The sequence below is a fragment of the Papio anubis genome, chromosome 16 (assembly GCF_008728515.1).
Source record: "Papio anubis isolate 15944 chromosome 16, Panubis1.0, whole genome shotgun sequence".
In the NCBI taxonomy this organism is placed as follows: domain Eukaryota; kingdom Metazoa; phylum Chordata; class Mammalia; order Primates; family Cercopithecidae; genus Papio; species Papio anubis.
Genome location: NC_044991.1, coordinates 30197214 through 30223466, shown reverse-complemented (window position 1 = coordinate 30223466; position 26253 = coordinate 30197214). Strand labels below are relative to the sequence as shown.

At 56.1% G+C, this 26253-nt stretch overlaps 3 protein-coding genes and 1 non-coding gene across 11 annotated transcripts in view; 3 read left to right on the top strand and 1 right to left on the bottom strand.

Moving 5' to 3' along the window:
* Positions 1–9844, top strand: part of DGCR8 (DGCR8 microprocessor complex subunit) — a 31983-nt gene extending 22139 nt beyond the window's left edge. For 2 of the 3 annotated variants that reach the window (XM_003905233.4, XM_021921381.2), the window contains exons 10-14: positions 4295–4395; positions 4709–4815; positions 5388–5515; positions 6892–7005; positions 8011–9844. In XM_003905233.4, the coding sequence (XP_003905282.1) occupies positions 4295–4395; positions 4709–4815; positions 5388–5515; positions 6892–7005; positions 8011–8094 (534 nt within the window). In that variant the 3' untranslated portion in view covers positions 8095–9844. The remainder of the gene's footprint in view (positions 1–4294; positions 4396–4708; positions 4816–5387; positions 5516–6891; positions 7006–8010) is intronic. The other variant, XM_009216823.3, reaches the window with a different exon arrangement.
* Position 9845: 1 nt separating this feature from the next.
* On the bottom strand, positions 9846–15230 carry TRMT2A (tRNA methyltransferase 2 homolog A). Of its 2 annotated transcripts, XM_003905235.5 has the most exons (12): positions 14839–15230; positions 13990–14564; positions 13624–13732; positions 13225–13406; positions 12924–13038; positions 12720–12835; positions 12533–12644; positions 11641–11763; positions 11378–11453; positions 11065–11181; positions 10858–10954; positions 9846–10741 (listed from the first exon to the last, which is right to left on the bottom strand). In XM_003905235.5, the coding sequence occupies exons 1-12, from the start codon at positions 14860–14862 to the stop codon at positions 10513–10515; spliced, it is 1875 nt and encodes a 624-aa protein (XP_003905284.3). In that variant the 5' UTR covers positions 14863–15230; the 3' UTR covers positions 9846–10512. The 2 variants fall into 2 exon arrangements, with proteins under 2 accessions (XP_003905284.3, XP_021777074.2); XM_021921382.2 differs by lacking the exon at positions 11065–11181.
* Positions 15231–15331: 101 nt separating this feature from the next.
* Positions 15332–25507, top strand: RANBP1 (RAN binding protein 1). 5 transcript variants are annotated; one of them, XM_009216822.3, is made up of 6 exons: positions 15332–15594; positions 16951–17087; positions 20249–20406; positions 23471–23599; positions 24475–24540; positions 25104–25507. In XM_009216822.3, exons 1-6 carry the CDS (start codon positions 15580–15582, stop codon positions 25199–25201), a joined length of 603 nt encoding a protein of 200 aa, XP_009215086.1. In that variant the 5' UTR covers positions 15332–15579; the 3' UTR covers positions 25202–25507. The 5 variants fall into 5 exon arrangements, with proteins under 5 accessions (XP_009215086.1, XP_003905286.1, XP_009215085.1 ...); XM_003905237.4 differs by having other exon boundaries at positions 25101–25507; XM_009216821.2 differs by lacking the exon at positions 15332–15594 and adding an exon at positions 15684–16241.
* On the top strand, positions 24574–24698 carry LOC116270899. Its single transcript, XR_004179204.1, has one exon. It is a non-coding gene; the product is annotated as a small nucleolar RNA SNORA77 (small nucleolar RNA).
* Positions 25508–26253: the final 746 nt, after the last annotated feature.

Below are 26253 nucleotides of genomic sequence, written 5' to 3'. Positions count from 1 at the left end.
CTCCTGTGGACTCCGGAGGTGGGGCAGACGTTGCAGGAGGGTGGGTTGATGCCTGTGAGGTGTGGTGGCCACGTATGTGTGCTACTTGATTAAAAAGGGAAAAAGAGGAACAGAACTGGCATCATTTCCTTTTCATAAAGCTTGTGGTGATCTCTTCTTGGTATTTTGTTGCTAGCTGTGGGTTGGTGTTTCGTGGCTATTAAATTTAGGTATTAGTGACCAAATGTTTTTTTTTTTTCAACTTATTTTAAAATTTACGTAGAGTTAAATTAACTTTTTCGTGCAATACTGTGAGTTTTGACAAATGCAGTCATGTAACCAACACTGCAATCAAGATGCGGAACATTTCTGTACACTCCCACATGCTCCTTTGTTGGCCAAACTCTGCCACCTGTATCCTCTGGTGGGCACTGAACTTCCCCTGTAGTTTTGCCAGATCCTGAATGTCCTCTCAGTGGAATCACATGGTAGGTAGCCTTTGAACCTGGCCTGTGGCTTGGTGTGGTATGATGCATCCGTCATGTGGTCATTTGTACTCCTGAGTGCTGGCCACCAGGTGGCTGTGCCCCTCAGTGCATCTCTCCATTCTCCCTTGAGGGACACTGGCAGGTTTCTGGGTTTTGGTGATGGGCAGTAAGGCTGCTGTAAGGCTGTCCAGGTCTGTGTGTGATGGACAGATTCGTTTCCTTCAGGTAAACCCCTGGGTTGGGGTTGCTGGGCCATGCGGCAGGTGCACGCTTACGTTAGCATTGCCCTCACACCTTTCTCAGTCACTAGGTGACCGTGGAAGTGTGTCTGTTTCGGGGTTCTCTACTGTCTCTTGAGCTGTGTGTCCTTTCACTGATGCCACACTTTGCTGATGACTTGAAGTCTTGGAATCAGATAGTGGGAATCCTCCGAGTTTGTTATTCTTTCTCAAAAAATTGTTTTGGCTATTCTAGGTCCTTTGCTGTTCCATGTAGACTTCAGAAACAGTATGTCAGTTTCCATAAAAAGTTCTGGGCTGGGTGCGGTGGCTCACACCTGTAATCCCAGCACTTTGGGAGGCTGAGGTGGGTGGATTACCTGAGGTTAGGAGTTCGAGACCAGCCTGGCCAACATGGTGAAACCCCATCTCTACTTAAATACAAAAATTAGCCGGGTGTGGTGGCGGGCACCTGTAATCCCAGCTACTCAGGAGGCTGAGGCAGGAGAATCACTTGAACCCAGGAGGCGGAAGGTGAAGTTACAGTGAGCCAAAATTGTGCCATTGCACTCCAGCCTGGGCAACAAGAGCGAAACTCCATCTTAAAAAAAAAAAAAATCCCAGCACTTTGGGAGGCCGAGACGGGCGGATCATGAGGTCAAGAGATCGAGACCATCTTGGCTAACACAGTGAAACCCCGTCTCTACTAAAAAATACAAAAAACTAGCCGGGTGAGGTGGCGGGCGCCTGTAGTCCCAGCTACTCAGAAGGCTGAGGCAGGAGAATGGCGCAAACCCGGGAGGCGGAGCTTGCAGTGAGCTGAGATCCGGCCACTGCACTCCTGCCCAGGCGACAGTGCGAGACTCCGTCTCAAAAAAAAAAAAAAAAAAAAAAAAGCCTGCATTTTGATTGGAATTGATCCTGTAGATCAATCTGGGGAGAATGGACATCCTAACAATATTGAATTTTCCAAATCATAAACATAGTTCATCTGTCCATTTATTTAGGTCTTCTTTGATATCTTTCATGGGTGGTCGGCAGTTTTGATCACATAGATTTCATCACATCTGTGTATATTCTACTAGATTTATAGTTAAATATTTCATGTGTGGCACTGTGGTGAATAGTACCTTAGTTCTGATTGATTGTTTATTGCTAGCATACAGAGCTAGAATTTGTTTTATTTATACTGACTTATTCTAGTAGTTTTTCTGTAGATTCCGTATCCAATTTTCTTCTTTTATTTGTCAATATAGTTAATTATGTTGATTTTTTAAAAATGTGTTCCTGGAATAAGTCCTACTTGGGCATGGTATATATTCCTTTTCGTGTGTTAATGGCTTTAATTTGCTAGTTCCCCACTGCATCTGTATTCTGGATGTTAATGTCATGGTACGGTTAGTGTCGTCAAGTGAAGGGGAAATAGCCCTCCTCCTGAGTTTTTCAGAAGGGCAAGAGAGATGTAGAATTGGTATCATTTCTTCCTTAAAATTTGGGCCTGTAGTTTTCCTAGTGGGAAAGTTTTAAACTACTACTGTATGAACTACTAACTATAACTACGACTATTCTGAACTACTGTTGAGTTTCTTGAACAGGTGTAGGGCTGTTGAGGCTACTGAGATAGTTTGTGTCTTGCCAGGCATTGGTCCATTTCATCTAGATAGTGGAATGGAGAGGTGTCAGGCGTCTGTGGTGCTCCCGCATGGTCCTTTGGCATCTCCCAGGCACTGATTGCTTAGGTTTCTCCTGTGCTGTTTGTCAGAAGCAACAGGGATTTGTCTGCAGGTCACTTCTGCCGTCCATCTGCTCTCACGAGCTGGAGCCTCCACCTGTCCCTGGCGGGTTAACCCTCAGTAGCACATATGGCTTCAGGCAGCTTGGTGCCGGGCATCCTGGCTTAGGTCTTTTGCCAGAAACTTCTGAGCATGCTCTCTAGCTTCCACGGCCACGGCTTCTCTAGGGCCAGTCCCGAAGCCGCGGGGTATGTGGGTCCTTGTGGGCCGAGAGCACTAGACGTTGCTAATTGGTTGGCTGGTTGACAAGCCCTTGAGGTTCCAGGGCCTGATGTCTTGGTGAGCGACCTTCCCTGGAAAAAGACCCACGTTGATTTGTGCACTTGAGAGGAGCAGTGTCTTCTGGAGACCTATTTGAAGACCGTAGCCAAGCCGTACTGTGAGGATTTTTCGCTTGCCAACCTCAGTGCTAGTGCCTTCCTCTTCCATGCAGTTGCAGCGAGTTGGCCTTCTTGCTGCTTACTGGAGTGGTAAGGGCAGAGGAGCTGCCCGCTGCCCTGTCTGTAGGGCCAGCATCCCTGTGGAGTGGGCTTGCCACACTGTGGGGCCTGCACGGCGAGGTGTGTGAATCATTTGATTCTAGGCTTCCTCGCTGCCCATGGGCCAGGCAGGCTCCAGGTCCCTGCAGACCTCTCCAGAACAGGGCCGGTGGGGGAAGCTCTGTGAGGGTGTGGCTGATGGGTAATCTCCAGTACTTCAGCATGTGGTCTTTTTTGGAAAGAGGATGATTACAGATAGAATTAGCTGGGTTAACATGAGATCACACTGAAGCAGAGTGGTAGTGTGATCAAGTGTGTCTGGTTTCTCTAAGAAGAGGGAGGAGGGGCAGGGCTAGTAGACCACATGAAAATCGGAGCAATGCTGCCATAGCCGAGGGGTGTCGGGGCCATCAGGAGCTGGCAGAGGCTCCCTGGAGGCTTCTGAAAGAGGATGGCCCTGCTGAGGCCTTAATTTCAGACTTCAGAATGGTGAGAGAATAAACCTCTTGTTCTAAGCCACTGAGTTTGTGGTATGTTGTCACAGCAGCTCCACCAGGGAGGTTGTCCATGCTCCAGAGTGGGCTGGATGGCGTCTTCCTTTCACCCAGGAGGGGCTCTCAGCTTCAGCCAAAGGCCTAGTTGGGGAAGGCACAGCAGGCACTGCCTCTACACCTCAGCTCAGTGCAGCTTCCCTATGCCTCAACTGTGCAGAATCTCCCCACCCCCTCGAGTGTAACTTAGGGAACTTGTTTACCTGTATGCCTCTCTTGCCCTTCCTGTGTGTCTTCTTGGGTTGGCTGCAGAGCCAGGGTGATGGCACTGTTGGAAGCTGCGCTGGGCTGGGCCACCTGGGGCTGGGCTCTGTGTGGCTGTGTGGGGCTTTGGCCTTTGGGGAGCTGGGCCTTTTAAGGCCAGCTTTTGGGTCTGGCTGACTTTCCCTCTCCTGTAGTCTCAGTTGTGACAATAGTAAAGCCTCTCTTCAAAAGTGCTTTATCTTTATAGAGTTCTGAGAAAGGTGCCTTGTCGATCAGAATCAGATCCAGATGAGGTGGGCCTGGCCAGCCAGCCATGTGCCTGGGGCTCTCTTGGGATGCCAGACTCCGTCCCACAGTGCTCAGGGCGGAAGGGTGCTGTGGGCTCTGGAGATGGGCAAGTGGATGGTGATGTATGGAGCGTGTCCCATATCCGGTGGGTTCCTTGCAGAGTTGAGGGTATGATGTGCTAGGCGAGCTCACAAGAACAGATATTAAGCATCTGGGGAAAGCCAACCCCAGGCCCAGCCGTGAAGAGGCAGGCGGGCCTGGTGGGGACTCATGAGCCTCTGCTTTGTGTTGTAGTATTTTAACCACATCAGCATCGAGGACTCGCGGGTCTACGAGCTGACCAGCAAGGCTGGACTGTTGTCTCCATATCAGATCCTCCACGAGTGCCTTAAAAGGTAGGGTAGGGGGGTGCCTCCCCTCCTGAGTCAGGTCAGGGGAGCTCCTCTCTGGCGTCTCATATTCTCGTGGCTGTTTGTCCTAAGGCAGAGGCATGGCCAGGTTTCCCTGGTACACAGCAACTCCTTGGCCCTGGCCACCAGTCAGTCCCGCAGGCCTGAATAGGGCGTGTGGAGAATTCCCCCCTCTGGCTAAGACGCAGTCGGGGGAGAGGCTTGGTCATTTCCTAAGGGCTTCCCAGAGCAGGCCTCCTCAGAGGCAGCTGGCTGCTCTGCTCAGGGGACACCACCTGTTGTCTGTTTTCTCTTAAAGAAACCATGGGATGGGTGACACGTCTATCAAGTTTGAAGTGGTTCCTGGGAAAAACCAGAAGAGTGAATACGTCATGGCGTGTGGCAAGCACACAGTGCGCGGGTGGTGTAAGGACTCCTTCCCTGCTGCCTGGTGGCTGCCGGGCAGGCGGCCCCTGGTGTGGCCCTGTGCCTCTGTGGCTTGGTCTCAGCTGCTGCCCTGGCATTGTCCCTGAGCCCAGCTGTGTGTGCTGGCCACCACACATTCAGCCTAAGGCAGACTTGCGGCCGTCCTGCCTGTACTTTCTCTGTCTTCTCCCTTTCCCCCGCTGCCATCCCTGTCTCTGTCCAGCCCTTGTCCCTGTGGCAGGAGGAAAGGTTCTCCTTCTCAGATAGCTGGCAGAATCCTGCTGCTCCCTGTTTCTGGAGGTGTGGGTCTTGGCGGGAGGGAGGCTCTCAGCTGTGTGGCTTTGAGTGGTGGTGCCCTTAGCTCCTGGACTCTGAGGGCTACTCTCAAGGTGGCAGCTGTGTACTGTGAGACTCAGGTGCCCAGAGCAGTGGCAGAGTGCTGCCTGTTCCTATAGAATGTGCCCTTGCTGGCGTTCGGGGTGTGGGTCAGGAGGGCTGGGGGCAGCAGGGGGCCCCGTGAGCACTGGGTGTTTGTGACACCCTTTCTCCGTGCTTGCTCTTTCTCTGTGTAGGTAAGAATAAGAGAGTTGGAAAGCAGTTAGCCTCACAGAAGATCCTTCAGCTGCTGCACCCACATGTCAAGAACTGGGGTTCTTTACTGCGCATGTACGGCCGTGAGAGCAGCAAGATGGTCAAGCAGGTAACTGGCCCTCAGCAGGTCCCAGGGCAGCCTGTGCTGCCACCCTGGAGCGTGTTCCTGAGGCTCTGTGCTCAGAGGGTTGCTCACAGCTGCCTCTCTCCTGGGCCACTTGTGTGGCTTTGTGGGCAGTGGGTGGGTCGTCCTAGCCACATCTCCCATCCCGGCCTGCTGGGAATGGTCAGTGAAATGTGGGTGATTGAGAATGCAGCCTGGGCCCAGCTATGTGGCTTGTAGGGAGATGGCTGAAGTGCAAGGCAGGGCCGGGCAGGAGATGCTGAAGGTGCGCCTGGCTCTGGGATATGCAAAGGCTCAGGAGCCAGGGCCAGCCCTCCCTGCTTGAAAGAGAGTGTCAGGGTAGCTCTCCCTGGTACCAGTGCCCACTCCTGAGGGGTGGAGGGTAACATGGGGAGGTGAGTGTTCACGTTCCTCATTTTCCCCAAATGATTACAGAAACTCTCTGGGTTCTGGTCAGTGGAAGGGGAAGTAGGTGTGGAGGGGTTGGGGCTGCAGGTGGGGCGGCCCCAGGACTGTGTGGTGGGTGGGCCCTATGCCAGAGCCAGCTGCCAAGAGCAGGGCCTGCCTTTAGGTCCCTGAGACCATGGCCTCGGCACTGTCCCTGAAGAGGCCCTTACTCTGGACATGATAAGGGAGGGTGAGGGGGCCCACACGGGCCACCAGGGCGTGTTGAGGAACTTGAGGAGAGACATTGTTGGGAAGCAAATTGAAATGTAGGTAGCGCTTGCTTCAGCCTTTGCTGTGCATGGTCCTTGGCTCCGACGGAGGGAGAGAAGGCAAGCCCCACTCTGGCCCGGGGGTGGGAAACTTCCCTAAGCAGGAGGGGGAAAAGTCCCAGCCTGGCATAGCCACAGTTGGGAGGAGCTCTGGCATCCCGAAGAACCACAGCAGCCTTGGGGCTGGCCTAAGACTTGAAGGGGCTGAGGCCAGTCTGATGCTCCTCTGCAGTCATGATATTTGCAGAGAGCTCAGTGCCTGGGGTTGATGGGCTGGGCTGCAGCATGCTGTTCTTTACTGGCTGCAGCCGCGCTCTGGTTTCTCTCCTTGATGAGGGCTCTGGGCACCACGAGCACCTCACCTCCCTGCTCTGCCCATGGCAGGAGGCCGCATAAGTGGCCTCGTGTGGGCAGAAAGGCCTGGCAGCCGTGGACTGCCCCTCACTCTCGCTGCTGTCAGTGGGCCTGGCATCACTGAGGCGGGTAGTCAGCATGCAGTTATGTGGCCACAGCTCCTGGCTGTTTGGTGTCTGCCAGGCCCTGGACGCGCCTGCCTTCAGGGTTGCAGGCACACAGCTGCTGGGCAGTGGGCAGGCCATGGAGCTACAGCCTGCAGTCCTGAGCGTGAGGTGCTGTACTTCCCAGGAGACGTCGGACAAGAGTGTGATTGAGCTGCAGCAGTATGCCAAGAAGAACAAGCCCAACCTACACATCCTCAGCAAGCTCCAGGAGGAGATGAAGAGGCTGGCTGAGGAGAGGGTGAGTGCTACCCTAGCGGGGGAGCTGCTGGGCCACGGCCATTCCTGTGGCAGCTGTGGAGGGACAGCAGGCGCCCCCAGCACCCGTGTCTGAGCTTGACACCTTGGAAATGCTTGGATCCTCCTTCCAAAATCAGATACAGGCTTTTCTTTGAGCTTCAACATGTGTGATACTTTTATAAATCACTTCAGTTTTGGTTCTGTTGTTAGAGAGCTGGCAGGCCAGCCTGGTGGTGGACCATGAAGGTCACAGCCTTGGTGGGCCACCTGGGTCCCATGTGCACCCTGGGTGTTTGGAGGTAGGTCAGTGCGCCTGCCAGGGTTGAATCTGTAGGGCTTGGTCCTGATGAAGCCCCTAAAGCCACCTTGGGAACCCCACTCAAAGAGGGGTCTGTCAGGCTGGCAGTGGTGTCGTCTGTCCTCAGGCATCGTCTGCGTGGCCACGGCGTGACGCACCCGCCTGGGCCTTCTGGGTGGGAGTTAAGTGTGGCAGTTCCCTGGCCTGGGTGAGAGCCCCAGGAGGTATCTGCCGCCGCCCAGGCCAGCAGGTCCCTCGCTGCTCCCTGGGGTGGGGCTTGGCCTCCTGGAGCCAGTGGGACTTCCTGGTTTCCCCCTAGTCGGAAGAGGGGCTGTGGGGCTCAAGGGCAGCAGGTGCAGGACACAGTGCTCCTGGCTGGGCCTGGGGCAAGCAAAAGCTGGGCAAGGGAGAAACACCCAGTGGGGAAGCCTGGCCTGCCACTGTAACTACACCCAAAATTCTTCACTTCTTGGTACATATCCTGATTGCCAGGTAGGCTGCGCATGTTGTGCTCTGATGGCAGTCCAGGGGGCCTCTGCAGTCTCAGGCTGGCCTGCCTCAGGCCTTCCCTGCTTCTTCTAGCCTTCCCTGCCCTTGGGCTCCAGGGCCTCCTGGCATGGTCTGCTGGGCTCTCCCTCCACCTTGTGCCCTCCCGAGCCTCTGCCGAGCCCCCCTCATTGGCACCCCTGACCTTTGTTGTTCTTTCAGGAGGAGACTCGAAAGAAGCCCAAGATGTCCATTGTGGCATCCGCCCAGCCTGGCGGTGAGCCCCTGTGCACCGTGGACGTGTGAGGGAGGTGGCACAGGCCAGGGCGCGGGGGCCGCCAGCAGCACTTCTGAGGAGACCAGCAGTCATGCATCGTGCACCACAGTGTCAGGCCTCCAACCCAAGCTCCTTCCCTGTGGCCAACCTGTGGGCCTGGCCTGAGGGTGGAGGCTCTGATGTACAGGGACAGTCACGGCCACACAGCACACATGTGGAGCAGCGGCTCCCCCTGGAAAGCTCCAGGCCTGAATGGATGGACTCAGCGACTGCACCAGTGGCAGCTGGTGACTGTGGACAGTGGTGGACCTTGCTTCTGTGCACCTGCTGCAGGCTCTTTTTATGAAGGCTTTCATGAATTTTAGTATGTAATATGCACTGATGACACATGATGCTTGGATGACAGATGAGAGGGGATGGCTGAGTCCTGCGGCTGGCCCGTGATGCCAGGTGGCCCATGTGCCCAGGATGCCTGTAGGGCTGCTGCAGGGACCTGGTTAGGAGGTGCACATGGTGCCCTGCCCTCACCTGCCTTCTGTGTTTCCCCTTCTTTGAAAAGGTAGAACAGAAAAGAGTATTTTAAACCTTTTTGGCTTAAAATAAGCAGAATTTTAGTATCAGAACTACCTTTCTGGGATTGGAGGCAAACCATCAAGGTGGTCCCTCTTCAGTCTGGACATGATGCCAGCGAGGATGATGTCCCGCCACCTCCTGGACTTGCCCTGGCCTCCTAGGGCCCCTTTTTCTGATGAAGTCTTAACACCCTAAAAGCGCCTCTCTGGACACTGAGGCCCTCCCTGCCTTTCCTGGCCTCCGGCAACAGTTTTTTACAAAGATTTTTTGCAGTCGAGTCCATATGTCCACCCATTGATTTTTAAAGCTTTTGTGATATCTTCGCATTTTGAAAGAGACTTTTACAGTGAGAGTAGAAGGTAGATTTGGAATCATGCATTTTAGCAAGTGGACCTGTTTAAACAGGAAGCAAGGGCCTTCAGTGTAGCCCATTCTTCATCCAGAGATGTTGACTGACAGCGGCTTCTCTGGATGTCCAAGGCAGCTGCCCGGTGCCCAGCTTGCTTCTCGACTGGTGGCCCCTGTGTGTGGGTGTGGGATGGAAATGTGTTCCTGCCTGAGTCTGAGGCACCAGGGTGTCCTCAAAGGCACCTATGCAGGGTGCCGTGTGCTTGTGGTGCACCATCTGAAGCAAGAGTCCAGCATTCTGCTGTGTCTGTCCTCCACCACACCCCCCACAGGTGGTACTGATGGCGTTTTTTTTTTTTTTTGTCAGGAGAACAATGTTGGCCCATGGGCCGCCCACAACATATCCCTCCCTCACCACCTGTGTGACCAAGGTTGGCTTCTGTTAACCTTTAAAAAGGAAACCCTCAACTCAAGTTGCTGTAATTAGATACTTGCTTCTGTCTTGCCTCCTGTCTGCAGCTGTGAATAGTCATTTGACTGTGACTGTTGCCCTTAGCCAGCCAGATGCGCCTGTGAACCAAAGCTTCGTGCACATGTGTTCCCCTAAAGGTTGGGGAGCCTCGCTGTGTCTTGCTGTTCCCAGGCACCACCACCACAGCAGGTGCTGCCATACTCTCGTGGTCTCCGTGCCCCCACCCCCCCACCCCCACCCGTATGCCAAGTGTGGGTGTGAATTGTGCACACAGCCATGCTTCAAGGCTAGGGCAGGGGAGCCTATGCTGATGCCATCCAGGGCACTGGGCTGTGCCTGGAAGGCGAGCCTCAATTGTCTGAACGCATAAAGCAAACTGTCCAGAAGGGAATGGCTAATGTCTTTATTCTGAGTGTGAGAGGCTGGCACCCTGTGGACCCTTGACCGGGCAGATCCCCTCCTGGAGCCTCTGCAGGCTGCACCCTGCCTTTGTAACAGCTGAACAGCACCACAGGATGGCCCCTTCCTTGGTTGTGAGGGCAAGGCTGGCCACGGAGGGGCCAACTCTCTGCCCAGAGTTCTCCACCCCCGCACCCAGCTGGTGCAATTCCCAGACTTATCTCTGCCTCCTCAAGTTTAAGTATCAAATCCAACATTCTGTTTAAAAGTAAGCTCTATGCCCTGACTCCCCTAGCTGTGCAGAGGGGCTTGCAGAGCTGCCCAGGCTGTCTGACCCTTTCCCTGGCACCCAGGCCCTGTGTTCAACCCCTGGCTCTCATCACAGAAACACCCCTCATTGAGCAGTTTTTTATTCTGGCCCTCATAGCCTTGGCTAGTCCACAAAGACCTCGCGGGTGGGGAACAGGCTGCAGGAGCCCATCTGCCTTCCTGGTCAGGCCCCCTGGCCCCCAGCAGCAGGCCAATCCTGGTGGGGCGCAGGGTTCTGTGCCCTTTGGCTGCCTACCTCTGAATATCCTGGCCAGCAAGCCATGCCTTTGCTGCCCCTGGGGCCCCGGGAGCCCTTCAGCTCCTGTCCCCATGATGGGTCCTGGGCCTAGGATAAGGGGAAGGCCCCAGTTTCTTGGGTATCATCTGGGGGTCCTGGTGTGGGTTGAGCTGGAGGGCTGTGGGGCCCCAAGACCCCTGTGCCATTGGGGTGCTCCACCCTCTCGAACAAGATGAGCATCTCACAGTGCGGGGTCTGTGGGAACAGGTCCACTGCCACGGCCTTGACTGGCCGGAAGGGGGTGCCCTTCACCCGGTTAGATGGGGCTCTGCAGAGGCTGTGGGGGGAAAAGGCAGGCACCAAGGTCAGCCGATGGGCTAGTCACGGGCTCCTGTGGGAGCTGGGGGCTTGGTGCCAGGCCTGGCCCCCGTCCAGGCCCCTGCTGACACTCACTCCACAAAGTTGCCCATGGCTGCCCGGGGGTTGCATGAGACGTACAGCAGTCGCCTGATGTTCTCGGCTCTGCGGATGGCCAGGATCACCTTGGAATCTGAGGAGGCAAATACCAGCTGGGTCCCCACAGCCAGAGAGTCCACAACCTGGTGAGTCACCCCATGTGTCCTCGTTCCCATGCCACCACGTCAAGCAAAAGCCACTCACGCAAGCCGGCACGGGGTGGGTCCAGTATGGCCACAAGGTGCTGGGAGGCCAGTCTGCTCACCAGGGCGGGCACCAGGTCCTCGGCCCTCCCACAGTGGAACTCCACATTACTCAACTCTGAAGAGATGGCACGGCGGCCTGTCAGAGGGCCGCATGCCCTCCCAGCAGGGCCAGCCCCGGGGAACCCCTAGCCAAAGAGCTTGTTCGCTTGCTCTACCTGTTGGGTAGCCCTCAAGCCCTGGCCGTGGCTGACGCTTGCAGCAGGGGTGGCGGCTGCCCCTGTCCCACCCCCACCCTCGGCCTTGCCACTCACCATTGTCCTGGGCGTTTACCCGGGCGTCCTCCACGGCCTCTGGGCATAGCTCGACCCCAATGACTCTCTTCACCTTCTGAAACAGAAAGTGTGGTGTCGCCCCACCCAGGGCTACCTCAGGGAGGGGAGTGCATGGGGCCGAGGGCAGCAAAGAGGAGCTGGCCCTGGGGCATGATGGAGTCAGTTGCAGTGCCTTCGAGCTGGGGTCAGTGGGGGTCTTGGGGGTGGGAAGAGGGTGCCCTCAGCAGGGCGGGAGGGCTCACCCGGGCCAGGGCCAGGCCAATGGTGCCGGTGCCACAACACACGTCCAGCACCGTGCTCCCTGCATCCAGCTGGGCCCAGTCCTGAATGACCGTGTAGAGCACCTCAGCTGCGGGTGTGTTCACCTGGGGGCAGGCAGTGCCCAGCATGTCAGTGGCTCCTCTCCTGTGGTGCCACTGGCGCCCTCTGAGGCCCACATTCCTGGTCCCTCAATCCTGCTGGGACCTCTGGCGCCCACTCCCCTACCTTGGTGCCCAACCCCATCCCTGACCCCATCTTGGATCAGCCTTGCTGATGCCCTCACCCAGCCCCCAGCTTTAAAAGCCAAGCCTGTGCTAAGCACAGCCTCCTCCTTGCCCCGCTTGGTTGAGGGCTCACGAGGCCCCACAGGCCAGTAGAGTGTACTTTCCCTGCCCCAGCAAGGGGGCTTTGCCTCCCATAACTCACACCAGGGTCCCTGGATTCACCCAACTGCAGCTCCCACCCCTACACCTGGCCCTCCAGGAGGTCCTGCTGGGCCTGTCTCCAAAAACAGGGCTGCTCCAGGTCCCCACAGCCTTCCTGCAGCAGTGAGCGGACAGTGAAACAATGTTTCCCAGTCCAGAAGCCACCATGGCCTCCCTCCTGCCAAGCCCAGAGCAGCACCCCGTGGTAGTGCACTGAGGGCCACTCCTCATCCTCCCTGTGACAAGGGCCACTACCATGTGTACCTCTAGATTGTCACAAGTCAAATCAGTGATGACCAACCTCTTTCCTACTTCACCTCCCCTGTGGCTTCCCTGCCTGGATGCTTCCCCAAATCTTCCCACCTGAGCCCACTGTTCCCATCACGTCCTGATGGCGCGCCAGGCCTTCCTCAACATGTCCCCATGCCCACCAGGGACTCAGGGCTACCTGGAAGAAGGCGTGCGGAGAGATCCGGAAGGTCAGCCCTAGCAGGTCCTCATGGATGCACCGGTCCCCAGCCACGTGCTCCAGGGGCAGGCCCTCCTGGCTGGGAGTCTTTCTGTGGGCGGAGGTGCAGGTCCTTCAGTGTCACAGTCCCTGCAGGGACCCACCCCGCCCCACTCGGGCTCCTCACCGCTGTCCCTCCTCCACGAAGTAGAGGCAGGTCACTCCACTGGCCCTGCCTGGCCCTGCTGTGAAGTGCTGTGCTAGGGAGGCTTTCAGCTCTGCCAGCTCCTCCGGGCTCAGTTTCTGGAATAAGTGGTGAAAAGGTCCCATCAGGCTGTGCCGAGGCCCACCCAGGCCAGGCATCCTCCCTCGGCAGGGCCCCCGTTGAGACCTGGGGGTGGAAGTAGGCAATGGCCATGGCCTGGCGGCGGCGGCTGGTGCGCACAGTCAGCTGCTTCCAGTGGCCTGTGTATGTTTCTGGGTCGTATGCCGAGTATGGAGTTGACCTGTGGGGATCACGAGCTGGCCTGAGTGGCCGAGACTGGGGAAGCAGCTCCCCTGCTCTCTCCTCTGGCCACACCTTCCTTCAACTGGCTGAAATGGCAGGCACTCCAGAATTCCCTGGGTGGGATCCCCACCCTCTGCTCCCACACCACACAGGACTTCCCAGGAGCCCCCTCACAGGTCCTCACCGGATGAACTCCTGAAAGGCCTTCACCACCTGCTTGGTGGCTTCGGGGATGTGCACGGTGTCAAACGGGGCCGCCACAGCACACGTCCCGCCCTTGTACTTGCCGAGCCGACAGCCCACGGTGTTATCCTCCCCATCCACCCCGACGCCAACCAGAAACTCACACTTATTACGATACTCAGTCTGCAGGGAGAGACAGCTGCACCTTACCCTGGTTGCCCAGCACTTGTGCCTGGAAACCCTGATTTCCCCACAGGGGCTGGCGGTCAAACAAGAGGAATAGCTGATAGCTATGTGATAAGTTACCAGAGAAAACAAAAAGATCAACAGGAAGGGTGAGCAAAAGCAAAGTTTTCAAATCCCGGGATAGGGGTTTGTGGCCACCGAAGTCTAGCCTGACCTGCTGGGGTGATGGCCTGACCCCCTCCAGTGGGCAGCAGGCCTTGTTGTGCTTGTGCCTCTGCTCGAGCAGCCAGGGCAGCAAGGCACGGTTGGTGCTCCCGATTTCCCTGTAAGAGGAGCAGATCTGTGGTTGGACTCCACCTACTGTCCCCCACCCATGCTAGGCCACTCCCCAATGTCCAGGCTCCCAATCCCTCCTTTCGGACCTCATTGTGCCCCCTGTAACATGGGTGTCCCACTCGCTAGCTCCCAAAGGGGCCGCCAGATCCTGTGCTGGGCCTCCTGACTGGTGCACAGGCAGGCTGAGGAAGCACAGGGCCGGGCAGAGCCCCAGCCAGGAGGGGTGTCTTGCGCCCTCACTCACTTGGCGAGCTTCTGCAGCACCTGCTCGCACTCCAGCTGCTTCCGCTCAAGCTGCTCAGCATAGGGCACTGTCCATAGAGGGGTCACCACGTCGGCCACTCGTGTTGCCGGTGGCTCACTCTCACCCTCCTGTCGCCTCCTCCTGGCCATGGGGTCGGCCTTGGGTCGGGCCAGGCGCACACTGAGTGGGCGGCCTTTCCAGAGGGCACCATGCAAAACGCGCAGGGCCTTGTCCCTCTCTGCAGCGCTGCGGAATGTCACAAAGGCGCAGGGTGGTTGCCCAAAGAGTTTGGTTTTGTGGGGCTGCAGGCCAAAGCGGCCCAGGAAGCGCCGGACGTCGCTGAAGCTGGCGTGGCGAGGCACGTTCTGCAGCTCCAGTTTGAAGATCTCAGAGGTAAACAAGTCATCCCTGATGTAGCTGTAGAGCCCAGGTTGAGGCCCCGGCCCTGTAGCTGCTCCAGCGCCCTCTTTCTCCACCTCCTCCAGGGCTGCCGGGTCTGCAGGGAGCACCGAGGCTGTAGGGCAGCTCGGGGCACTGCTGCTCTCCTGGCCACAGCTCTCCATGGGCTTCGGGCCCTGTGTGGGGACAGATGGGGTGCTACGGTGAGGACTAGGCCCTGGGGCCTGGCCCCCCAGGCTCCCCTATGGCACACTCAAACCTCCGTCGGTGCACTCTGCACTCAACCCTGCCCCTTCCCTCCCCCATTCTACCCTCCCGACCCCATTCCCGTCTCCTTTCCTCCCCCATCGCACCCTCCTCGTCCCCACCTATTCTCTGGCAGGTTTCCTGCCCCACCCCGCCTCCTCCCACCCCATCCCCGTCTCTACCCAGCGTCTCCCCGCACTCTACCTCGTTGTCGAGGTTCTCACTCATCGCTCAGGCGGTACTCCGCCTAGACCAGGGGTGCCACGGGGGCCGCCTGGTCACCTCGTCCTGGGCCTGTCACAAGGGAAGTGCTCAGAGGGGAAGTGCTCAGAGAGCCAGTGCAACGCCGCGAGGTCGCCGCCAGCCCCGGCTTCGACCCAGATGGGGCGGTACTCGAACCTGCGGTGCTCAGGTCCTGGTCTCAGGCTTGGGGCTGCACCGCCCGCCCGCCAGGGGCCCGCGCCGGCCGCACGCTTCGCCAGCCACTCTTAGTCCGCCAGCGCGTGCCGCGGAGGCCGAGCGTCTCTATGATCCTGACTTCCGGCAACATCATAGCCACGCGCCGGCTCCAACCACTTTAGCCAGCTGTTGGGGCGCGCGTGGCCGGGACGGAAGTGCGCGCAGGGGTCGCCGGGAATGCGCGCTCCTCTGGCTGACGGGCGGGCCGGGCATGCGCCACGGGCGTTTTGGCGGGAAGCGCGGGGCGGGCCGGACAATGAGAGTGTCCGCCGCCTGAGCCAATAAAGCTGTACTGGTTTTGAATCGCGGCGCGTTTCCCGCCGCTGGGGTCAGGGGTCGAGGTTCGGGTCGCGGGGCGGAGGGAAGAGCGGGCGGGCGGGCGGCGCCGGCGCCAGACGCGGAGGGAAGGAGCTACGAGTAGCCGCCCAGAGGCCGCGGAGCCAGCGACGACCGACCCAGCCGAGCCGCCGCCGCCGCCGCGCCCCCATGGCGGCCGCCAAGGTGCGGCCGGGCCCAAGCGGGGACAGGGTGGGCGGGCGGGGCCGGTGGGACCGGGGCCGTTATCAGCGGCCACGTGGGCGGCCCGCGCAGCAGCAACCAACCCCCGCCGGCCTGCAGGTTCGGCCGTCTGCTGGGCCTCGGTGGCGCGGGGTCGGGACGCGTGGGGTTTGGGGGCTCGAGGCCTGCGGAGTTGGGGCCTCTGGGGGTGCAGGCTCTGCAGAGGCCTGGGGGCTGCGTGACCTTGGGGTGGGTTGGGGGGCGGCCGTCGCCACGCGGGGCGGCCCCAGCCTCCGGGAACTGGTGCGGGCGGCGGGTTTCCTCCGGCTCGGCCCACTTGGGGCTTCCCACTAGTACGGTGCATTTATTCCTTCCGTCGCCCACGCAGCACTTCATTCATTCGGTTCTCACGTCTGGAACCGGCTCTGGCCTCTGTGGCAGAAGCTCGCGTTCCAGCGTGGGGCACAGGTCCTGGACGCTCCGACCCAGGCAGCGGCTTTGTTGGCTGAGGTGTATGGTTGAGTGCGGGCCGCTGCAGAGCCGCAGTGCTGTGGGAAACACAGAAGAGCAGCGAAAAGCTTATGTTTTCTTTTCCAGTTTGAGTCTAGTGGTGAAGTCTTGGGTCTCTTATGGACTTCTGGGTGACCAAGGCACGTGTTCTGGAAGACTCGAACCTAAAATATGATTATTGGTGCTCTCTTATCCTCTAAATTGGGTCAGGATTTCATGACTTTCACCGGTACAATTTATCTAGTTACTAACTTAATTTCTTGAACTGTGAAAAAATTGCTGGCAGAGCTATGAATCCAATGTAAATACTACCAGTCCTGTAGCGACTTTTTTCATTCTAGTAAGCAAGAGCACAACTATTTCCTAATTAGTAAAAGCTGAAATAGTTACATTTTGCTTTAAAGTAACATTTCAAAATCTATTTCGACCCATCATTGTGTCCTTTGATCTTCACACAGCAGGTATCGTCTGCATTTTATGGATGAGGAAGAAACTGATGCTCAAAGAGATGAGGCAGTTACTCCCAGGCCACTCTGCAAGTGCTGGCGGAGTTGTAGGGCCCCCCATCAGTCTGTGCACAGATCTGACTGATGTCTGTGAATCTGGGGGAGGGGCCCCAAACTCAGGTGTCTCGCTGTAGGCTCATGCACTGAGTATATGGAGCTGGGCGTAAATGCAAACCTTCCCTAGCGTGGAAGAGAGGGCCTGATTTCTTGCTTTGGGGTGGAGCCCATCCTTGTAGCTGAAGTCCCTTCACTGTCAGGGGGCTGACCACTGCAGGCACTGGTTGGGCTCTGGCTGTGAGCCAGATCCATAGGCCAGCAGTGTAACCTCTTTGTATTTCCTCAGGACACTCATGAGGACCATGATACTTCCACTGAGAATACAGACGAATCCAACCATGACCCTCAGTTTGAGCCAATAGTTTCTCTTCCTGAGCAAGAAATTAAAACGCTGGAAGAAGATGAAGAGGAACTTTTTAAAATGTAAGTAAGCTGATGTCCCAGAAATAGGACCCTTTAAGGTTGAAGTTACAGCTTTTTTGGGTGTTAAGGTCTTGGCCTGACTTTTAATCAGACTGAGGTTCTTTAAAGAAAGGGCCTAAAGTTGCTTGGTGACTAATCCCATGTGGAAATTTAACCCATTGCTTTTATGAATCTTCACCAGGTGCCCTTGCTGCCCTGCAGCCAGTTGCATGAAGGGCATCCCATTATTGCTGCTCTGTTCACTGACATGGCGGCCCCACTGCTGTTTCTTGCCACTGGCTTCTGAGGATCCAGGGAGTCCCTTTGGTTGAGCAGGGGATTTTAACTTTTTGCAGCAGAGTTCTTTGGCATTGTGAAGCTTATAAATCCCCCACCCGGTGGTGGTGTTGTTGTTTGAGATGGAGCCTCGCTCTATTGCCCAGACTGGAGTGCGGTGGCGTGATCTCAGCTCACTGCAAGCCCCGCCTCCCGGGTTCACGCCATTCTCCTGCCTCAGCCTCCCAAGTAGCTGGGACTCCACGCCTGGCTAATTTTTTGTATTTTTATTAGAGACGGGGTTTCATCTTGTGAGCCAGGATGGTCTCGATCTCCTGACCTTTTGATCTGCCCGCCCCAGCCTCCCAAAGTGCTGGGATTACAGGCGTGAGCCACCTCGCCTGGCCCACCCTTAATACACAACGTAATACTGCGATTACACGTGAAAATAGGTGATGGTTTAGTTATCAAAAACACCTGAAAAGATTCTGTACGTGTGCTTCTTGACACTTTCAGTTAAGAGCTATTTGCAGTGGTGGATACCAGCCTTGTGTCTTGTGAGAGCGTCACAGCACTGCAGAGACTGGCCTGTCACCTACACTCAGGATTGCAACAGACATCATGTTTAGTTATACACTGTAGTGAAATGAGATTGTAGTTTTTCCCTGTTCAAGTTCACGGAACCCCCCACCCTTGAAGTAGCTTTAAGAGTACAGGTTAAGGTTTGGTTGCTCTGGGGTGGGAGAGGGAACCAGAGAGAGTCATTCCTACTGTGAGTTTCTTCTCCAAGGAAAGGGGCCAGGAGGGATACCTGGGAAAGGAGAGCTGTGTGTCACCCTTTGGTCACAGAGGGTGATGGACATCTCCCTGAAGCCACTGGGTGGCCATGTCTCCACTCTGCTGATGCATTGCTGCAGCCCGTTTGGGAGTAGCTCCTTGCTGGGGTGAAGTGCTTGCCTCTATCCTCTCACTGCCCACGTCGGGTGGGAGGTGCTCCTGGTGGCCTGGGCCCAGGCTCTCCCTGAGGGAGGTGAGGCCAGCAGGGTGGGCCCGGGTCTTTGCGGTAAAGCCTCAGGGGCGTCCTGTTGGGGAACTTTGTGAGACAGTCTCTTGCCAGAATCATGTTGGGGCAGAGAGTGGAGTCGTCTGAGAGAGGCAGGTGGAGCTGTGCCCAGAAGGAGGGCGCCAGCCTGAGCCCTGAGTGCATTGCTAGGTTCTGGGTGCCCTGGTCCCCAGCGGGAGGGGCTGTTCCTGGGCAGGAGGGCCGGGTGTTGGCCAGGACCTGTTGCCTGATTAGAGGCCTGGGCCTCTTCTGTGGGTCATCTGACCTCAGGTGACCTGCCTGCCTCGGCCTCCCAAAATGCTGGGATTACAGGCGTGAGCCACCGCATCCGGTCGTCTAATTCTCTTGGTTCTGGAACTGGAATTCAAGATGACCTGGAGTTTGTTGGGCTGCTGCGCTTTCTGGTGGTGTGACGGAGGTCCTTGGCCCGCACCTGATCCATGCTGTCCCTGCAGATCTCTGGGGCTGGGGTGCTCTTGCACAGTGACCATGGGATGCCCAGCCCACCCAGGGGGCTTCTTTCCCTACATTGGGCCATTTTTCTCTCTCTTTTTTTTTTTTTGAAACAGATTCTTGCTCTGTTGCCCAGGCTGGAGTATAGTGATATGATCTTAGCTCACTGCAACCTCCGCCTCCCAGGTTCAAGCAATTCTCCTGCCTCAGCCTCCTGAATATTTGGGGCTACAGGTGCCCGCCACCCCACCCAGCTAATTTTTTGTATTTTTAGTAGAGATGGGGTTTCACCGAGTTAGTCAGGATGGTCTCAATCTCCTGACTTCATGATTGGCCTGCCTCGGCCTCCCAAAGTGATGGGATTACAGGCATGAGCCACCAAGCCTGGCCTCTTTTTTTTTTTGAGATGGAGTTTCGCTCTTGTTGCCCAGGCTGGAGTGCAATGGTGCGATCTCAGCTCACTGCAACCTTGGCCTCCCAGTTCAAGGGATTCTCCTCTCTCAGCCTCCTCAGTAGCTGGGATTATTGGCACGTCCCAGCATGCCTGGCTAATTTTGTAGTTTTGGTAGAGATGGGGTTTCTCCATGTTGGTCAGGCTGGTTTCAAACTCCTAACCTCAGGTGATCCCCCCACTTCGGCCTCCCAAAGTGCTGGGATTACAGGCGTGAGCCACCATGCCCGGCTTTTTTTTTTTTTTTTAATAGGGTCTCACTCTCACCCAGGCTAGAGAGCAGCAGTGGGATCATGGCTCACTGCAGCCTTGAACTCCTGGGCTCAAGGGATCCTCCTGCCTCTGCCTCTTGAGTAGCTGAGACTATGGGTGTTAGCCATCATATCCAGCTAGTTTTTTATCTTTTTGTAGAGATGGTTTCTTGCTGTTTTGCCCGAGCTGGTCTCCACTGGGGGAAATATTGTGACTGTAGGTGCAGTGGGGCGATCTCCGCTCACCGCACCCTCTGCTTCCTGGGCTCAAGTGATTGTCATGCCTCAGCCTCCTGAGTAGCTGGGATTACAGGTACCACGCCCAGCTGATTTTTGTATTTTTAGTAGAGACAGGGTTTCACCATGTTGGCCAGGCTAGTTTTGAACTCCTGACCTCAGATGACCCACCTGCCCCGGCCTCCCAAAATGTTGGGATTACAAGTGAGCCACCTTGCCTGGTCATCTTAATTCTTTTGGTTGTGGAACTGGAATTCAAGATGACCTGGAGTTTGTTGGGCTGCTGCACTTTCTGGTGGTGTCATGACAGGCAGTTCTTGGAGCCTGAAGAAGGGCTGGGGCGTTTGTGGAGGCATCGGGTCCTGCAGTGCAGAGTTGTCCTGTGTCCTCCCGAGCAGGCCCTGCATGTGGGCTGCAGGTCTGCACTCTTACCTCACGGCTTTTCTTGCAGGCGGGCAAAACTGTTCCGATTTGCCTCAGAGAACGATCTCCCAGAATGGAAGGAGCGAGGCACTGGTGACGTCAAGCTCCTGAAGCACAAGGAGAAAGGGGCCATCCGCCTTCTCATGCGGAGGGACAAGACCCTGAAGATCTGTGCCAACCACTACAGTAGGTGTCCTTGGGCGGGCGTTCATGCTGGGCCCAACAGTCCTCAGCAGCTCAGCCTGGGACCTTCGGGAAGATTCTTTCAGGGCTGACTGGGAACTGGGGAGCGTGTTATTACATGGAGTGCAAGTTTGTGTTTGTTGAATTTAAAAGCCAGAAACGTTTTTCAGACGTGCCTCTGAACTCAGAGCAGGCCACTTGGCAAGCTTAGAGCACGGGGGTGTGGAGTCAATGACGGGCCCTGATGGGGAGGCCTTGGCCTTGAGCTGAGGCACTGAGACGGGGAGGCAGGCAGAGAGTAGCTGTGTGTGTGTGTGTGTGTGTATATATGTATATGTAATATAAATATCTAAAAGTAAAAGTAAATATCTAAAAATTGTCAAAATATCATATAAATATCTAAAACCTTAAATATCCTTAATAAATATCCAGTATATAATTAAAATGTATATAAGTAAAATCTAAATATCTAAAACTATAATTAAATGCAAATGTCAAATGTCTCTTTCTATATCTATATCTATTATCTGGTAGTAGTGTGGTAATCTAATGTCGTATTTAATAAGAAATTGTAGTTGGGTATTGGTATTTTGAGGTAACCTGGGTGGGAGTGCAGAAATTGTGTTGTCACAGTGTGGTATTTGAGGGGTATGAGAGGAAGAGGTGATGGTGGAAAAGTGTATTATTATTATTGTTATTATTGGTATTATTATTATTTTGTGGTAGGTATTATTGTGTGTGTGTGTGGTGTCGGGGTGTGTATGTGGTGTCCGGGGGGGGCTATGTGGTGTCTGAAAGTGTGAGTACTGTAGCATGTGTAGTCTCTGAAGTTGTGTGGTGGTAGGGTGTGTGTGTGGTGTCTGGAGGGCATCTGGGGGCGGTGTTTGGTGTCTGGGACGGGGCAGTGTGTGGTGTCTGGAGGGGTGTGTGTGTGATATCTGGGGGGGTATGTGCGAGGGAGCTGGGGTGGGTGTTTGGCGGTGTCTAGAGAGGAACCTCTCTGACTTGAACCTCTCGGTTGGCTTGCCCAAGCAGGCGGCGTGGTGTGGCATTTTGTCCACAGGGGTGTGTGTAGTATCTGAAGATGTGTGGTCTGGGGGACTTGTGTGGTGTCTGAAGGTGTGGTGTCTGGTTGTTTGTGTGTGTGTGTGGTGTCTGGAGGGGTGTGTGTGGTATCCGCGGGTGTGTGTACGGGGCATCTGGGGGGTTTGTGGTGTCTGGGGCGGGAGGTGTGTGGTGTCGGGGGACAGCTGGTGTGGGGGGTTGTGTGTGGTGTCTGGGGTGGGGTGGTGTCTGAAGGTGTGGTGTTTGGGGGTGTGTGTGTGCGTGCGCGCGTGAGATTAGGGGTGTGAGGGTAGATGTGTGAGGTGCCCAGGCGCCAGCCTCCCCAATTATGGTGCGTTCTACCCTCACCAGGATCTTCCCTGGGGAGGAAACGGGAGGGGACGGGGTTGAGAAGGTGACCAGGTCCTGGGCGCCTGTGAAGCTACATAAGTAGAGGCCCTTGGGCAGGTTCAGCCAAGAGCTCCAGCCACCCTGTGAAGGGTCCAGCCTGGCCTGCAAAGAAGTGACAATAGGTTGTCCCAAGTGTGCCTGGCTGCCAGCTGTCCTTAGATTGAACCTGTGCTGCCCGGCTTGGTGGCATGTTGGAAATACACTTGTCCTGGGGTGTCCCTTGGTAAGCTCCCTAGTGTCATTTGCCGAGTGTGATGTGTGTCCGGCAGGGCAGGGCCCCTTATCCCAGGTGCAGGATGACTGCTGGCAGGAGCCTGAGTGGCTCAGCCCTTGAGGGCGATGCAGAGGGGTAGACGGTGGTCTGCCTGTGCCATGGTACCTCGCTGCATGGCCTGACCTGCCAGACTTCCTTGGGAACTGGCTCCTGGGTTCCCCGCCCTCCCTGCCCAGCATATCTAGTCCTGGGGAAGCTTGTACTCTGGCTGGTCCTCCTCCTTGAGCCCAATATGAATAATTTCTTTGGGGGGGTCTTCCCTTATGCCCTGTGCTGCTCCCAGAGCCTGGTCAGGTTGTGGGTTATTGTGTGTGCATCATAAGTTGGTCCTGGGCCCCTAGGCATCTGGGCAGAGCCATCTGCGTAGCCAGTAGTGTCTTGTGCCCATCATGGGCCCTTAGTAGACAGGGAAGGTGGCAGTGGGTAGAGGCTGCCCTCTGGGTAGGGTGTTGGGGAGGCTGTGGGCTGGCTCGGGGGCGGGGTGTGAAGGGGGCATGCAGGGGGCCTGCATCTGCTGTGGCGGGCTGCAGTAGGTGAGACCCCCCAGCTCCCAGTTCAGATGGTGACATGTAGGGGTATCCTGGGGGTGCATGTGGCCTGGGCTGGGCCTGGGCACCTGGGATAGTCCGGGTTCTCAGGGAGCTGTTCTGAAGAGTGGTCGCCTGCAGGGCCATCTCCCCTTGGGGCTGCCTGTGCCTGGGCAGTTGGGGTGGAGGCGTCCATTGCAGGCCGTGGCTCTGACTCCTGTGTCCTCCAGGCATCAGTCATGGGGATGCATGGCCGTGGCCCCCAGTGGGCTCCCTTCTGGCAACTGCCCCACTTTCTAGCCTTCTGCTGCCCCCACTTTCAGACAGGCTGGCTCCATGTGTTGGGTTCCCTCAGGAGAGTCTGGACCCCCTGGCTTGTGCCCTGATGTCTGACCCAGGGCTTCTGACTTCACAGACGGGGTCAGGATGATCAGGGTTGGGCTTGAGTGCAGCCCTGGGATACAGCTGGGGCCTGCTTTGCCAGCTCTGCTTCTCTGTGTGCCAAGTGGTGTTGAACACTGCTCAGGATCTCCTTGCAGAGACAGCTTTACGGTCAGGGAGCAGGCTGCCCATTCCTGGTTAGGATGGTCCTGGTTTTAAGTAAATATGGGGCATTTTCAAAGAGGTTTGAATAAAACTCAGGCCCTGTGGTACTTTTGTCTAAGCGTGGTTCTCCGACCCCAGACTGACCATCCCCGTGTTGTCTGAAGCAGACCCCTCAGGTTGGTGAGCAGGGTGCTCTGTGGCCCAGGGCTGGGTGGGCTGGCCTTTGCAGTCATCCCACCATCCTCACGAGCTTCTCTCTCCTCAGTCACGCCGATGATGGAGCTGAAGCCCAATGCAGGTAGTGACCGTGCCTGGGTCTGGAACACCCATGCTGACTTCGCCGACGAGTGCCCCAAGCCAGAGCTGCTGGCCATCCGCTTCCTGAATGCTGAGAGTGAGCCAAGGGGCCCTGGGGACCTGCCCGACTTAGGGCTCACCTACGTGGCAGTGTGGCGGCTTATGTGCAACAAATGCTGTTGCCTTTTGGGGAGAGGGGGCAGTAACTGGGAAGTGTGTCGTGTGGGCTGCCTTGCCCCGCCGTTTGGGGGCCATGCCCAGACTGAAGCCACGAGCAGCGCCTTCCCCCTAAAACTCAAAGCTGTGCCAAGTAGCTGCTAAACAGCAGTGCCCCCTCAGCCGCCTTGTGGCTGGCACTTTGGTTTGCTCTCCAAGCTCCGGTTCCCATCAGTTGTTGCAGAGCCTGAGGCCCAACCCAGGGCTTCCTCCCAGTGCTGATCCTTGTGCCAGGCTTTGGCTTACTGGGGCCAGGGGCCCCTCATGGTTGCCTGGGTGCCAGCAGGGGCTGGCATCTCTCCTGTGGAGCGATCCACAGGCCCAGGCTGATCTCTCCCCTGCTCAGAGGTCTTTACAGTCCAGATCGTCAAAGCTGTGTCCAGTGGCTCCTAGAGTAGTCAGTGGGTACTGTGGCCTGGCGCCTGGTGGCTGACCGTCTGGTGCCGAGTGACCTTGTCCTTGCTCTGGGAGTGGCTGCCCCAGCAGCCCTTCCAACACGGTTGGGAGCCAAGACTATGGCAAAGAGGCCCATGCCCCTTGGTTGCCCAAGGGTCCATGCTCTTTACCGCTCTGCCCAAATGGTTACAGTTAGATGAAGGAGACAAAAGGCCAGGGCCGATGTCAGGTGGTCCAGTCCTTTCTTAGGTCAGAAATTACCATGAAACGGGTCTTCTGTGAATCCCAACTCTTCAGACCCGGCAGAGCATGTCCCTTCCACTGCTCACAGCTCTTAGGAAATCTCTCTCTCTTCCACAGATGCACAGAAATTCAAAACAAAGTTTGAAGAATGCAGGAAAGAGATCGAAGAGAGAGAAAAGAAAGGTGACGTGGTGCCATGGGTGGGGGTGCTTCTTTGCAGACTCACTCTGCACCTGACTGTACTTCCAGGCGGGTGCTTTTTCTGTCTGCCAGATAAACATTCCAGAGTGCTGTGGCTGCCTCACCTATCCAGGGCGATGCAGCTCCCTGGGGACACAGGTGCTTCCTGGGGAGCCCTGAGCACTTGTCAGTGTTGCTGGCCTCACATCCAACTGGGCAGGCATTGGAGTCCAGGCATTGCCTGGAGCTCACCAGAAGGTGCTCTCTCAGAGGGCTTGGTCACCTCTGCCGTGAGGCTGGACTGCAGCTGTGGTGGCAAGTGACCAGATGTCACTGAGCAGCCTGACCATGGTCTAGGCAGTGCTTGAATGCATCCACTTGGCTTCCTTTGGTCATTGAATTTCAAGAAGACAGACTCCAGGGGTGGCTTGGCCAGGCAGGAGTCTGTCCTGAGGGTGGGCAAGCCCTGTGGGTGGGTGACGGTGCTTGGGACCGTCCTGGCGAGGGCCATGTGCTTGAATGCACTGTGCTTCTGTTTTCTCACTGTACTGCTTGTGTTTTAGCAGGATCAGGCAAAAACGATCATGCCGAAAAAGTGGCGGAAAAGCTAGAAGCTCTCTCGGTGAAGGAGGAGACCAAGGAGGATGCTGAGGAGAAGCAATAAATCATCTTATTTTATTTCCTTTTCCTCTCTTTCCTTTCCTTTTTTTAAAAAATTTTACCCTGCCCCTCTTTTTTTGTTTTGTTTTTATTCTTTCATTTTTACAAGGGACGTTATATAAAGAACTGAATTCAACATTCAGGTTGTTTTTTGTTTGTTTGTTTCTAAGTTTTTGCCCTATTGAAGATGACTTCAGAAAATCCATTCCCCAGTCATGAAAATGTACTGTGCTAACTTTCTTTTCCATAGTGGAAACACTTATTTATAGTCATCAAAAATAGTGAATAAAAAACACATTTGGAACCTGGACCAGATGGCAGGACTGTGTGTGTACGGGCCCCTGTGCTGTGAGCACTGCTTGCGTAAAAGCCCCCCAGGTGTATGTCCAGGCCTGTCTGCAGCGCAGGTGGGTGCTGCACCTCACTATAGCCTGGGTTTCCGGGAGACACCCTGGTGTCTGAGGTCTGTGTGTTTTGCTGTGGGTCTTGAAGCTGAGGTGTCTGAGCTGGTGCTGGTGAAGGACCCTGGCCAGGGGTGTCTGGTGCTGAGTGTGTGGTATTGATGCACGGCTGTGGGCTGGGCAGCGTGGGCTCTGCCAAGGCAGGCTCCACTGCGCCTTATGGCCTGAACAGCCGCTGCTTTTTTCTGTGGTGAGGAAGGGTGGGCTTTCTGTGTTTCGAGGAGAGAAAGGAAGACCACCAGAGTACCTTGGCTTTGGAGCAGGAGGCAGTAGCCAATTGAGTGGGTCTCTGGCATCAGCCAAGGCTGACTGGCCCCTGTGGTAGAGTGGCCCCTGTGGAGGGAAAGGCCAGTCTGGTGTGCTGGGTGGGGCTCAGCCCTGTAGCCCTTCTGTAGGAAAGCCTGTCATACCTTGACCTTGGAGAAAACTTCTGGGGTCTTGGCCTCCTGAACGTGAAGTCCACACTTGGCAGTGTTAGAGTTATGGGCATCTGCAGTAACTTTAAAGAAGGAGATGTTTTCCAGTGTGCCATTGGGGGTTGTCACGTGTAATGGATTGTCTCTGCAAACACCATCTTAAGTGTGTGGTCTCAACT

Excerpts from the sequence above, each read along its gene's own strand:
- TRMT2A (XM_003905235.5), bottom strand. The coding sequence starts at position 14,862 with ATGAGTGAGAACCTCGACAACGAG. Across the intron at positions 13,733-13,989 it reads GTGCTGCAGAAGCTCGCCAA|GGAAATCGGGAGCACCAACC; the intron begins GTGAGTGAGGGC and ends CTCCTCTTACAG. Across the intron at positions 10,955-11,064 it reads CCCACCCCGTGCCGGCTTGC|ATTCCAAGGTGATCCTGGCC; the intron begins GTGAGTGGCTTT and ends TTGCCTCCTCAG.
- RANBP1 (XM_031656080.1), top strand. The coding sequence starts at position 16,583 with ATGAGGAAGAAACTGATGCTCAAAGAGATGAGGCAGTTACTCCCAGGC. Across the intron at positions 16,637-16,950 it reads AGTTACTCCCAGGCCACTCT|GACACTCATGAGGACCATGA; the intron begins GCAAGTGCTGGC and ends GTATTTCCTCAG. Across the intron at positions 17,088-20,248 it reads GAAGAGGAACTTTTTAAAAT|GCGGGCAAAACTGTTCCGAT; the intron begins GTAAGTAAGCTG and ends CTTTTCTTGCAG.